The sequence below is a fragment of the Brachycentrus maculatus genome, unplaced genomic scaffold (genome assembly GCF_059751285.1).
Source record: "Brachycentrus maculatus isolate JH-2025_06_01 unplaced genomic scaffold, ASM5975128v1 h1tg000285l, whole genome shotgun sequence".
NCBI classification, from domain to species: domain Eukaryota; kingdom Metazoa; phylum Arthropoda; class Insecta; order Trichoptera; family Brachycentridae; genus Brachycentrus; species Brachycentrus maculatus.
The window spans coordinates 1,225,589-1,239,075 of NW_028281036.1; the positions used below are offsets into that span (position 1 = coordinate 1,225,589).

The following is a 13,487-nucleotide window of genomic DNA, read 5'->3' on the forward strand; positions in this document are numbered from 1 at the left end:
TAAATGCCCAGACTTCCATATTCTCTTTCATCTTTGATGAGATGTCAAAAAATAATATGAAAATAACTCCTGTAATTGTCCTGAACAAGTATTTGGACACACTCAAAAAGTTGTGAATTTTTTTTACATATATATATTTATATATATATATATATATATATATATATATATATATATATATATATATATATATATATATATATATATATATATATATATATATATATATTTCAACACAGCGACATCTATGATAAGGAGAACACAACAATACAGATTTTCAGAACGATTGGAAACAAACAAGGTAATAAAAGGTTATATGTTCCATTCAAAGGTCGATCATGAATATATAGAATATAATATTATTATTAAAAACCAAATCCGATCCCTATGTGGAGCATATGGAGTCCACAAACTGCCTCCAGGCTTTTCTGTCGGCTGCCAGCTCCTTTGCATCCTCCCAAGTCAGACCGCGTCCCGAAGTTCTGACGAGAACTGCCGACAAATTGTCAGCAGTGGTCGTCCTGGGCGAACTGATGCCTTGTAAAAGAGGCAAGCTTGATGGCGGCTCTCAGGAGGCATGTGGAGTACATGGCCGAGCCAACTGAATCGCCTTTTCTTGACGACAGTTGTGACCAAGATTTGCTGCGTCCTACGCCTCATCTCTTCATTCCCCACAAAGTCAAACCACAATATGTAATATAATCAGGTAATAAATATAACATACATAAGCTTAAGTTTTTAATTATCTAAAAAAATACGATTTTATCCCCTTCGTTTGCGGTCGATGGGTAATACTGATAAAAAAATAAACATATCGTAGTCGTACAGGAGAAAGTGACCAAGTGCATTTTTTACAAAACCGTGATCATTGACTATTTGATATCTTACTAGCTTAATATTGCCCTGAAAAACATCCCAAAGGATTTTAAACATGGAAGTATAATATATTGACTTGGTAAAAATGACTAACTGCATTGATGTTTATTTTGTTGCCAAGCAAAAGTGAATTAAATGGTCCTCCTGAACATTTTGCGTTATGTTAGTTGGTCACTTTCTCCTGTATGAGTACGAAATGGATGTCTTAACATAGAGAAAGAGGAATATGGAGGTCTGGATATTTATTTACAAGGCTTCCTACCTTTTTTAAACTTGGAAGTATAATATATTGACTTGGTAAAAATGACTAACTGCATTGATGTTCATTTTGTTGCCAAGCAAAAGTGAATTGAATGGCCCTCCTGAACATTTTGCGTTTTGTTAGTTGGTCACTTTCTCCTGTACGACCACGATATATAAAAATACTTCTACAATAATATTCAATGACGTATTTTTTAATTACCTTCAAATAAAATAAGTAAGTAATAATACATAGCTAATCAGAACTGATAACACACAACACGAGCGAAAATGTTGAAATATTAATAGATACATATATTTTTTTATATTTAATTATGTTACAGAAAAAAAAAATCACACAGTTAAGATGAAATCATAACTGATCGATAGTTTAATACACTTAGAAATAATAATTGAATTCTTAATAAAACATTATTTATAATTACAAAACATTGTCTAAAACAGATGACAATCGGTAATCGACAAATGAAGGGCCGTGTGAAAAAAATTATATAACAAAGTTGACTCGATAGAAATCAATGTGAGTTGAGTCAATTGTTGAGTTATAGTAACGACTAGTTTCAGGAGCAACAGATCCCATGTACGAGTGTAATACGAGAAAAATTATACAATCATTCTTCCAACCCTTATCCGCATCCAATGGTGCATGGGCACTGCGTCGTATTGACGCGGCATTATCTCAATCGTTACTTATATGAAGGCCAGGGACCAGTCCAGGGTGATATCAAGTAAATATTAGAGAATAAAATCACTAAATTTATTATTTTCAAACCCCCCTCTGGGAATCTAACCCGGGACATCTAGCGCGGTAGCTAAACACGCTAACCATTACACCACGTAGGCGGACGCTGTATATATATATATATATATATATATATATATATATGTATATATATATATATATATATATATATATATATATATATATATATATATATATATTTATACATATATATATATATATATATATATATATATATATATATATATATATATATATATATAAATATATATATATATATATATATATATATATATATATATATATATATATATATATATATATATATATATATACACACACAAATAATTAACCACCACGCCACTTCTCCGCAGGGGTAGGCAGAGAGAACAGAACGCCACTCAACCACATTCATACATCTCCTGGTACGTACTCCTGACCACTATCAAGTTTTTAAAATACTACAAAATTAATCAATCACGCCAAGTTGTCCTCAGTCTTCATCGGCTTCTATAACCAAGCGCATTCGCCTCATAAAATTGTTTTACTGTTCTCTTTTCGCTCATTCGATTCACACGCCCAAACCATCTCAACACACCTTTCTAATTATGATCGATAATGCTTATCTCAGCCTTGCATTCTTTCATTATATCACCATTCGAACATCTTCTTACATCGATATGTCGCACATTCGTCTATTAAAATAAATACTTAATTATGATAAAATTTATATGACGTGGTGTTTATCACTCAGTAGGATGACGACGTTATAAATTTAATATCACGGACTTTGTCAATGTAATCTACGATAAGATATATGATAATCATTTGTTTTAATTTAAACCATTTAAGTCGGTACAGATATAACTCCACGAAGGACAAAAATTCCTGTTGCTATGAAAAAAAATATATCAATTTTAATTTTACTTGGTACATACAACTATTTCTTAAAATCTATTGTGACACATCACTCACTCCTTTCAACATGTCATATACGAGTATCAAAAAACTTATGTTTAAAATATTATTTTTTGATATCTCATCAAAGATGAAGAAGAATGTGGAAGTCTGGGCATTTACGGGGCTTACGACCGTCATAGGCTGGTTTAAGTGATCACTTTACACACGTGTAACATTCACCAATTCTACCCATTATTGACAACCACACTACTCAAATTCTTGGAAGTTCTATATATATGAACCAATTTAGAAACCTTGTTCATGAATCACTAGAACTTCACTAGAACTTCACTTTATGTTTAAAAAATAAATATCAAGCCACTTTTTGAACTTTTTACTGTACAACAGATCTTTTTAGGATTGATTTTTATTGTTTTTTCTCCATTTTAAAAATATTTAGTATTTAAAAAAAAAACAATACCTTTTCTTCAATGATTAAAGCAAACACTTCTTTTTTTACCACTTGAGTTTTATTATAGACTACATGTTTCAGAAGTTAAACTTCCATCATTCAGGTCTGTATAATAACAAAATGCAAAAACAACACTTTGTGCCCGGTAGCGGGTAAATATTAAATTAAAAATATGCCGCTTTTGCTGGGATATAAGTACATTTTCTGGGCATTTTGAAAACATGCACGACTGAAAATTGACGACTTTTGATTTATAACGTTGTTGAAAGGAATGAGCGATGTGTATTTCAACCCATTCCGCATCGTTTTCAAATACCGTATGCGAATTCTATATTTTAGAGTTGTGTCAAAAAATTAAAACATGACCTTAGTAAAAGTGCCACAGAAATTTCCACTTTCATGAATTTCCCGAACATCTACGCCTTATTAATTGCTTTGGTTAAGTAAAGTAAAAATTGTTTATGTTAAATTAAATTATTTGCATGTGTTATTGTAAAACATAAATTAGAATCCTAAAATATGACAATTTTAAGAGGTGGCACTCAAAAACTGATCTTAGGGGTATATTTTCGGGAAAATCATAAATGTGGAAATATCACGGAAACTAAGGCACTTTTACTCATATTTTAAGAGGTCATATTTTAATTTTTTAATTTGAGTCATGAGGTGACCTACCACTCCTTAATTAATTCTCGATATTAATTTTTTTTAAATCATTAGTCTATACATACAAAACATTTGCGAATTATAATTTTCTATTCACAAAATTTACGATTATCATTTCCTTGTACTTAGGAAAAGTCATATTCCAAGTATCGACAAAGTCTAAAAATTCATTAAAATTATCATACATTCACTGTATTGGACTCTTTGCTTAAATACTTGCTAAAACCATATCAGTTTTTATGTTGTATCTTTTACAAGGATTAACTTTTATAATACCTGTAAAATGTTTAATCAAAATTTACTACCGTAATAGTCAGTACTGCCAGTATAGTATGTGCAAGTAGTATTGCCACTGTATACTACTCCGGAATACATTTCTGACCTCTGAAGATGTTGCTTTCGTTGTTTTTGATTGTCGGTTTGGTAAACGGAAGCTACTCCTATGTTCTTTCATCAGGTAAACCATCCATTCTACTTACAACATTTTGAGTGTGTCCAAATACTTGTTCACAAAATCTGGATCTTCAATTGCAGGAGTTATTTTCATATTATTTTTTGACATCTCATCAAAGATGAAGAAGAATATGGAAGTCTGGGCATTTACGGGGCGGACGACCGTCATAGAAAAAATTACCAAACCAGCCTATGACGGTCGTCAGCCCCGTAAATGCCCAGACTTCCATATTCTTCTTCATCTTTGATGAGATGTCAAAAAATAATATGAAAAAACTCCTGTAATTGGAGATAATTCAGATTTTGTGAACAAGTATTTGGACACACTCAAATTGTTGTAAATAAATTATCTGGTCAAATTATAAGCTTAAATAATAAAAATGATATTTTCAGGCGTTTCACATGTGTGTGATTATAATCCAGGATTCGGACCTCACATACTCATATAAGAGTTTCTGCTTAGTTAAAAGCTTTTTTAATCTCACCAATAGATGTCTCTAGTGAAGTTCTGGTGATTCAAGAACAAGGTTTCTAAACTGGTTTATATACATAGAACTTCCAAGAATTTGATTAGTGTGGTTGTCAATAATGGGTAGAATTGGTGAATGTTACACGTGTGTAAAGTGATCACTTAAACCAGCCTATGACGGTCGCCAGTCCCGTTAATGCCCAGACTTTTATATTCTTCTTCATCTTTGATGAGGTGTCAAAAAATAATAACTTATTTCATAAAACAAACGAAAAATTGCTTTGCAAGAGAAGGTCTGTCAAGAAGCCTAAATGATTCTGTATCAGATCTGGGAATGCGGTGGGACAGCTTTCAATGCACTGTTAGAGAGTTTTATTATATTAAACATTTTAGAGAAGGAATTCCGAGCCCCAAACATCGTGTCTCGCCCCGAATGGGGGGCTCGCCCTCCCAGCAGCACTGCCGCCATGGCCACCCCCGTGAGCCACGTGGTCATCCACCATACGTACATTCCAGAAGCTTGCACCACGGAAGCAGCATGCGTCAACGCCGTCAAGTTCGTGCAAGACATGCACATGGACGACAACGGCTGGGCCGACATCGGCTACAGGTAATTCTAGCACTCTCCTTATCTACAACATTTTGAGTGTGTCCAAATACTTACTACATCTCTGACCTCCGAAGATGTTGCTTTCGTTGTTTTCGATTGTCAGTTTGGTGAGAGGAAGCTACTCCTATGTTCTTTCATCAGGTAAACAATCTATTCTACTTACAACATTTTGAGTGTGTCCAAATACTTGTTCGCAAAATCTGGATTATCTCCAATTACAGGAGTTATTTTCGTATTATTTTTTGACATCTCATCAAAGATGAAGAGGCATATGAAGAGGCGTAAAAAGTTCAATAAGTGGCTTTGTATTCATTTTTAATAAATAGTAATTTTTAAACTTTAAAAGCGTTCTACTGAAAAATCAAGTTTTTTTTTATTTATGACGTTCTTGAAAGGAGTGAGCGATATGAGTCGCATTGGAGTTGAAGACGTTTATCTCTTGCAGTTTTCTGGTCGGTGGAGACAACCGTGCTTACGAAGGAAGGAGCTGGAACAAGGTAGGAGCTCATGCCCCAGGATACAACAGCATCAGTATAGGAATCAGTATTATCGGAGACTGGACTTGTACGTATATGTAACCATTTCTTTACTTCTTCTTCTTCTTCTTTCCATGTTCGCTCCCTAGGTGGAGCATATGGCCAACACGAGACGTCTCCAAGTCACTCTGTCACGCGCCATCTACTTGGCTTCCTCCCAGGCCAGTCCGGCGTCTCGAAGTTCCGCTGAGTATAGTCGGTGAATGGTCGTCAGCGGCCTTCCGAGGCGCCGGAATCCTCGGGGTCGGAAGAAGAGACATGAGGGGTTGATGCTCTCAGGTGGCATTCTAAGGACATTATTTCACATTTCGCTCACTCCTTTCAACAACGTCATACCAAAAATCGTCAATTTTCAGTAGTGTATGTTTTCGGAATAATCAGAAAATGTACTTTATCCCAGCAAAGCGGCATATTTTAATTTATATTTATATTTACCCGCTACAGGGCAAATAGTGTTGTTTTTGCATTTTGAAGAAAAGGTATTGTTTAATTATTTTTTTTAATTTACGAAATATTTTTCAAATGGAGAAAAAACCTTCAGGTTTTACCTAAAAAGATCTGTTGCACGGTTAAAAGTTCAATAAGTGGCTTGGTATTTATTTTTAATACATTGTATTTTATTTTAAACCTCAAAAACCAAGTTTTTTTGAATTATGACGTTCTTGAAAGGAGTGAGCGATATGTGTCGCCTACTTTCAAAATCCGCCAGATACATGTAAGTCGATTTTACAAAAAATGTAAAATTCTCCGGGTGACATTTATGTTTCAAAGATTTGTCTATCATTAGATAAAATATTGTGAAATAGAGAATTTTCCCATTTTTTTGGATTTTTTTTCAGTATTTGAAAAAAAACACGAGACACAAACCGATAATGACGTCATCTTAATTTTTGACCAATCCCCACTCTCTGATTGGCCGATATGGGTCAGAGGGCAAGTTTAATGAATACAGCGGAATTTAAAATACACGCTATTTTTAATTATTTTTTAGCAGGATTTTCAAGTATATAAATATTTTAAACAATAAAACCCACAATTGGCATTCCGATTGAGTATTTATTTTAAAATCTTATAAAATTGGATCTGGCGGATTTTGAAATAAGGCGACACATATCTTTGAATATCCTCTGAGGTATACACATTTTTTTTCTTTTTTCTCTTTTCCGCAGCCAGCCTTCCTCCCGCTGGTCAACTGCAAGTTGTTAAGGACCTGATCGCCTATGGAGTACAACTTGGCTATGTGTCATCCGCCTATAAGCTGATTGGGCATAGGCAAGCCGTCTCCACGGAATGCCCGGGGAACAGATTGTACGAGGAGATAAAAACTTGGCCTAACTGGTCCTCGACGGGAAGAGATGTTGAGTAGCCAGTGCAAAACGATACGCATAACAGCAAATATAGTCAAAGTGAACAAAATACAAAGGATGTTTTTTTTAATGTTTTTTTTTTAAGTTTGTGTCTTTTATTATTTACAAAAATATTTTTTTAATTTAATTTTACAACATTTTGAGTGTGTCCAAATACATACTTGTTCACAAAACCTAGATTATCTCCAATTACAGGAGTTATTTTCATATTATTTTTTAACATCTCATCAAAGATGAAGAAGAATATGGAAGTCTGGGCATTTACGGAGCTGACGACCTTACACCTCACCAATGAATGTGTCTAGTGAAGTTCTAGTGATTCAAGAACAAGGTTTCTAAATTGGTTCATATATATAGAACTTCCAAGAATTTGAGTAGTGTGGTTGTCAAAAATGGGTAGAATTGGTGAATGTTACACGTGTGTAAAGTGATCACTTAAACCAGCCTATGACGGTCGTCAGCCCCGTAAATACCCAGACTTCCATATTCTTCTTCATCTTTGATGAGATGTTAACAAATAATACTTCAATTTTACACGATTTCTGTGAGCCTAAGCGGCTCATTATTGGAAATAGGTATCAAATTGTGATGTGGGTGATAAGTGGGTTCGAACCGAGAAACTCTGACTCAAGGGTCCGCCACACTAACCACGGGACCACGACCCGACACTTTTTAATAATTTTTTTTAAATATTTTATTTTTTGATTTGGCGTTTAATTTGTACACCTCCATATAAATGTATGCGTTAATTGTTAAATCAAATGGATTTTTTGAGTCTACTAATTTGTATTTTATTTTTAAAATTAAAATTGTCAAATTATTGTTATTATAAAATGTTATAAATAAAAATTGTTATAAAATAAAAATTGTTATAAAAAAAAAAATGTTATAAAATTAAAATTGTTAAATTAATAATTGAAGGGTAGTATTGTTTGCATGCTGTGTGGTAGAGATTGTCCTGACGAAGAGACGGGTACGTCTCGAAACCGGTAGACATAAAAATCTCGGTGAGCTAATAATATACTAGAATAATATACTAATATTATTAACATTTTTGTCAAAAATAAATAAGTTGTTAAATTATGTTCATACTTTTCATTATTTTTATGTCATTATTAATTTCAAATTAGCTATTAACCCTCCCTTCGTTAGCTATTAACCCGGTGTTGTGTACCTTGTTCACATTGCTTCTAAAAACTATAAATATCTCTATTAATATTAATATAATAAATACAAAGCTAAGATTTTAGGTATTCCTCCACAACATATTTACGCATTAATTTAAAAAACAATATTAATTATGTTAGTAATTATTTTTCGGAATTTGCAAATCACATAATAGATACTAATCACTCATTTCATTCTCATAAATTAAAATTATTACACCTTGTTCCATATAAAGGCCAAATTATGAATTATCTTGAAAATTTTGAAATCCAAAAAAACCTAAATTCTAATAATAATTTATTAAATAATATATTGTTTCAAAATTCTTCACCGTTGCTTTCCATTTTTCCTTTGTTTTCAAACTCCGCCCCTTGACTAACCCTTTCCCTTTACTTTCCCCTCTCCTTATTTATAGAACAATTTTATATTTTAGTTATTATACAGACCTGAATGATGGAAGTTTAACTTCTGAAACATGTAGTCTATAATAAAACTCAAGTGGTAAAAAACAAGTGTTTTCTTTAATCATTGTAACATGTCTTACCACAAAGTTAATGCCGAAACAATAAATAAAATAATACCACTAATGGAATTGAGGCAAGAGCAATTACTTCTAGAACAAAATGGCTTCGAATCTCTGAGACGAAAACTCTCCGATCTATTACCTGAAACACGTTGCGAGCCCTGGTAAGAAAAGCTGATATCCGGAGCATATGTAAAACGGAAGATATCGTGAGGTGGGGTCGACAATGAAGGCGATACTGGAATGAACATGTAAACAGAATGTCAGAGGACAGACTTCAACGTGTCGCCCATCAAGGAATTACCCTTGGCTATTATCCTTGCCTCTACCCGACCGAGTTTCTCCAGGGTATGCTTGGCTACAATAGTTTAGAGACTAGAAGCAATGTGTATTTGACTACGCATTTTTATCGATTGTTGCGCGGTATGATCGATAATCCTGAAATTATCCGGAGCATTGGTCTGTATGTTCCCGATAGTAACCTAAGACAGCGTCGACATAGATTGTTTCACATTCCTATACACAGGACCAACCTGCCGATGTTATGCCTGTAGGAAGAGCTACCGCTTTGTTGAACAATATCTCATTGGATATTAATGTTACGGCGTAATATTTGTAGCAACATGAACTATGACCCCAAGCGCCCGCTAGGGGCAGGGCGGAGTGTACGCGGGGAATGTTTACGTTATATCCCTTATGAGACGAATGCAGGGGATGCTACACACACTTGTCATTGTACTGTCATGGCGACCTGTTGAATAAACCGATTGCATCCTAATTACGAGTTGTTATTACCTATACCCGACCCCCGTAATAGATCTGTTCCATGTGTCTGAAGGAGTTTTCCGAAGCGGGATTCTTCTACACCTCTAGCAATAGTTCTTGCATATATTTTATTTTAATATATTTTTAATGTATACTATTTAAATTTTTACAGTTTGTAATGTATATATTAATTGAAATAAATGGATCGAATTGAATTGAAATCCTGAAGGACGCAGACCCCCAGGCAGACCTCCAAAAAGATGGAAAGACAGCTGGGAGTCAACATCCCAAGAGCGACAAGCGGAGACACAGAGAGATCCTCACGATCTCTAAAAGAAGAAGAAGAAAAATAAATAATACCTATTGTTTGGTAACTAAGCTAATTGATAATTTTTTTTAAATATGATGATTGCGATTGACTTATCAAAGATCTGATAACATCCCACCAAACTCATCATGTTTTGTATAAAAGCGAGAGCATTTCGCAGAGCAGCATAGAAAGTGATCAGTTCTCGACCGCATACAATCAATTGATCAATTTCTGCCAAAATGCTGTTATCGCTGTTTGTTGTAGCCACATTGGTAGGAGGAGGGTTTACCTTCGTTCTGCCTGCAGGTATGTTAAAAAAAATCTGCTCAATAAAAAAGCTTCTGTCATCTCACCAATAGATGTCTCTAGTCAAATTCTAGTGATTCAAACACAATGTTTCGAAATTGGATAATATATATATACAATATATAGTATATAGAACTTCCAAGTCTTTTTCGGTCGTCCTCGTTCTGTTTTCCCTCTCACATTCGCCACATATATTTTCTTAGTCATTCTTTCGTTATCCATTCGCTCCACATGTCCATACCACCATAAAGACCTCTTCCTATTTTTTTTCAATTATTCCTCGTTCAGCCTTACATTCGACCGAAAAAGACTTGGCACGATCAGATCAATCAGAACCTAAAATCTGGCGGTGTCAAAAGTCTGCGTAATCGGAGGGCATGTATGACTAGATGTATGGATGTGAAGGAGGCGAGGAGTGTATGTCAGGACAGAAAAGTGTGGCGTTTCATCCTCTCTGCCTACCCTTGCGGAGAAACGGCGTGATGGTAGTAGTAGTAGTAGAACTTCCAAGAATTTGAGTAGTGTGTTTGTAATCATGGGTAGAATTGGTGAATGTTAGACGTGTGTAAAGTGATTACTTAAACCAGCAAATGACGGTCGTAAGCCCATTTAAGGTCGTAAGCATTTTTGGACTAAGTAGAGTCTACTTAGTCCAAAAATGCAAAAAAAAATGTACTACAAAATAATGTCTCTTACTGTGTTTTGAGTTTGGACAGCCGAGTTATTGTTATTGTTTTATTTTTTCAGAAAAGGACTTCCGGGCCGTAACCATGGTGACCCGCGCCACGTGGGGCGCTCGCGCCCCCACCAGCATCACCAACATGGCCACCCCCGTCAGCCACGTGGTCATACACCACACCGCAGGACCCGCTTGCACCACTAACGCGGCCTGCATCAGCTCCGTCAAGACCATACAGAACCAGCACATGGACGCCAACGGCTGGGCAGACATCGGCTACAGGTGACCATCTCTCTTAAACCACATGACCTGCCTAGTTCCACTTTTGTTCCACGATTCTTCGAGACACATATGTCCTTGTCACACACCCATATCCAAACATCCGTGATAGTTCATAAATAACTGTCGCGAGAGGTTCTTTTTAATAAACTTATATTTTTTTATATGGGATTTGCATTTATTATTTACCTTGCGTATTATGTACAAGGTATATAGATCATTAAGTGGATTAAAAAAATGATAATGTTTTTATTTGAATCTGTGTTGGGAACAGGAGAGATAATCTAGTGTTGGCCAATCAGGAACTTCTCAGCATTTGCTCATTGCTGGGAGGAAACTACGTAAAACTCAGGACACAAAATGCCGGACCCGCTTCTAGTGTAACGGAAGGTCTGCTGATGTCAGTCAACAGTCCGCCTTCTCCTATATAGAACTTATAGAAGATAACTTTTTCGAGGTTTCCTCCCAGCAAATGCTGAGAAGTAACTGATTGGCCCACACTAGATTATCCCTCCTGTACCCAACGCAGATGAAAACAAAACACGTTTTTTTAGCTAGAAGATAAAAAAAATCTCTTTTTCTTTGGCGTTCTGTGCTCCACTGATGGATATAGGTTTCTAACGTTTTTTCGGTCTGTTGATTCTTGCAGCCAGTTTTCAGCCCTATTAAAAATCCACTTATTGATCTATAAACCTTGTGCATAAAAAGCGAGGTAAATAATAAAGACAAATGCCATCCTTATCAAAAACAATCCCTATTAATTCACAACATTTTTGGTGAGTCTAAATTTTTGGTTTGTCAAATCTGGGTTTCTCCACTTAGGGAGTAATTCCACATTCCATATTCTTCTTATTATTATATTATATTATCATTTTCAATGTTGTTTGTTATTATTAGATTTTCTTCTTCATCTATGTTGACCAGTTTGTAACAGTTGAAAACAAAGTGCAGTCTCGGTTCATTTTGCAGCATCTAAGCGGATATATTACGCCACAAAAACTATACACGACTAGACGAGAGACTAATAGTCTGGCTTATTGTTTCTAGCTTCTTGGTCGGCGGAGATAACCGTTCGTACGAGGGAAGGATGTGGAACAGAGTTGGCGCACACGCTCCTGGATACAACAGCATCAGCGTTGGAATCTGTGTCATTGGAACTTATACATGTAAGTAAAAGGACTACATCACTGTAGAAAAAAATAACTAAATTAAATACAAACTAAATAAATTTTATAATAGAATGGATTTTTGCTAGTATGTTTAAACCTTGTTAAGCAAAAATTTAGACTTCCAATTCTGCTTAATACCTCGTTTTTCTACATGTTTCGACCAATCCTCAACATGCGTCTGTAGCATCACATCTCCTTCACGCAACAATCATTTTACAATTCTTCTTCTTTCCGACAGCTGTCCTTCCACCAGCGGCTCAGCTCCAACAGGTCAAGGATCTGATCGCCTTCGGAGTGGCCCAAGGACACGTGTCCAGAACCTACAAGCTGATTGGACACAGACAGGCCGTCGCCACAGAGTGCCCCGGAAACAGACTGTACACCGAGATCCAGACCTGGCCCAACTGGTCTGCTTCCGGTTTCGCTGTGGAAGAGCCTGTCGAGGGACATGCCCAAATCGATGCTTAAATATTGAAGAAAAAAAACATATGAAGCTGCTACATTCAATATCCATTTGGTCGATTTTATAAATTATCTGTTTTATAACACCCAATAAAGAACTCCTCTTACACAATACAATGTTTTATTTATTTTTCTAACCGTCATCTACACCCAATGGGTCATAGGGCATGCATCATGTAAACGCAGAGTTATCTTGATCGTTGACACAAGAAAGAAAGGTGATCACCCCTCCGCTTCATGTACCAGTCCAGGGTAATATTGAATAAATATTAGTGTAAAAAAACACTTATATTTGTTTGACCCCCTTCTGGGAATCGAATCCGAGACCTTTCAGTATGGTAGCCGAGCGTGCTGACCATTACACTACGGAGGCAGACGAACTAGATTTTATTTATAACAGCATTTATTTTGTTGGGTAATTTATCCAAAATTAAACAAGGTGTATTTGGTTGAATTCTACATTTATTTATGTATA

The 13,487-nt window shown here is 35.3% G+C and overlaps 2 protein-coding genes across 3 annotated transcripts; both read left to right on the forward strand.

Annotated features, from left to right (window-relative positions):
- Nucleotides 1–574: 574 nt before the first annotated feature.
- LOC148305128 (peptidoglycan-recognition protein LB-like) lies at nucleotides 575–9,482 on the forward strand. 2 transcript variants are annotated; one of them, XM_088267154.1, is made up of 4 exons: nucleotides 575–706; nucleotides 5,233–5,449; nucleotides 5,895–6,013; nucleotides 7,155–9,482. In XM_088267154.1, exons 2-4 carry the CDS (start codon nucleotides 5,307–5,309, stop codon nucleotides 7,349–7,351), a joined length of 459 nt encoding a protein of 152 aa, XP_088123280.1. In that variant the 5' UTR covers nucleotides 575–706; nucleotides 5,233–5,306; the 3' UTR covers nucleotides 7,352–9,482. The 2 variants fall into 2 exon arrangements, with proteins under 2 accessions (XP_088123280.1, XP_088123279.1); XM_088267153.1 differs by lacking the exon at nucleotides 575–706 and having other exon boundaries at nucleotides 4,674–5,449.
- Nucleotides 9,483–10,318: 836 nt separating this feature from the next.
- Nucleotides 10,319–13,111, forward strand: LOC148305129 (peptidoglycan-recognition protein SC2-like). Its single transcript, XM_088267173.1, has 4 exons — nucleotides 10,319–10,423; nucleotides 11,171–11,384; nucleotides 12,429–12,547; nucleotides 12,789–13,111. The coding sequence occupies exons 1-4, from the start codon at nucleotides 10,357–10,359 to the stop codon at nucleotides 13,016–13,018; spliced, it is 630 nt and encodes a 209-aa protein (XP_088123299.1). The 5' UTR covers nucleotides 10,319–10,356; the 3' UTR covers nucleotides 13,019–13,111.
- The last annotated feature ends 376 nt before the right edge of the window (nucleotides 13,112–13,487 follow it).

Bases quoted from the DNA above. Each gene is read 5' to 3' on its own strand.
- LOC148305128 (XM_088267153.1), top strand. From the start codon at position 5,151: ATGATTCTGTATCAGATCTGGGAATGCGGTGGGACAGCTTTCAATGCA. The intron at 5,450-5,894 runs GTAATTCTAGCA...TATCTCTTGCAG, and splicing joins TGGGCCGACATCGGCTACAG to TTTTCTGGTCGGTGGAGACA. The intron at 6,014-7,154 runs GTACGTATATGT...TCTTTTCCGCAG, and splicing joins TATTATCGGAGACTGGACTT to CCAGCCTTCCTCCCGCTGGT.
- LOC148305129 (XM_088267173.1), top strand. From the start codon at position 10,357: ATGCTGTTATCGCTGTTTGTTGTAGCCACATTGGTAGGAGGAGGGTTT. The intron at 10,424-11,170 runs GTATGTTAAAAA...TTATTTTTTCAG, and splicing joins TACCTTCGTTCTGCCTGCAG to AAAAGGACTTCCGGGCCGTA. The intron at 11,385-12,428 runs GTGACCATCTCT...TATTGTTTCTAG, and splicing joins TGGGCAGACATCGGCTACAG to CTTCTTGGTCGGCGGAGATA.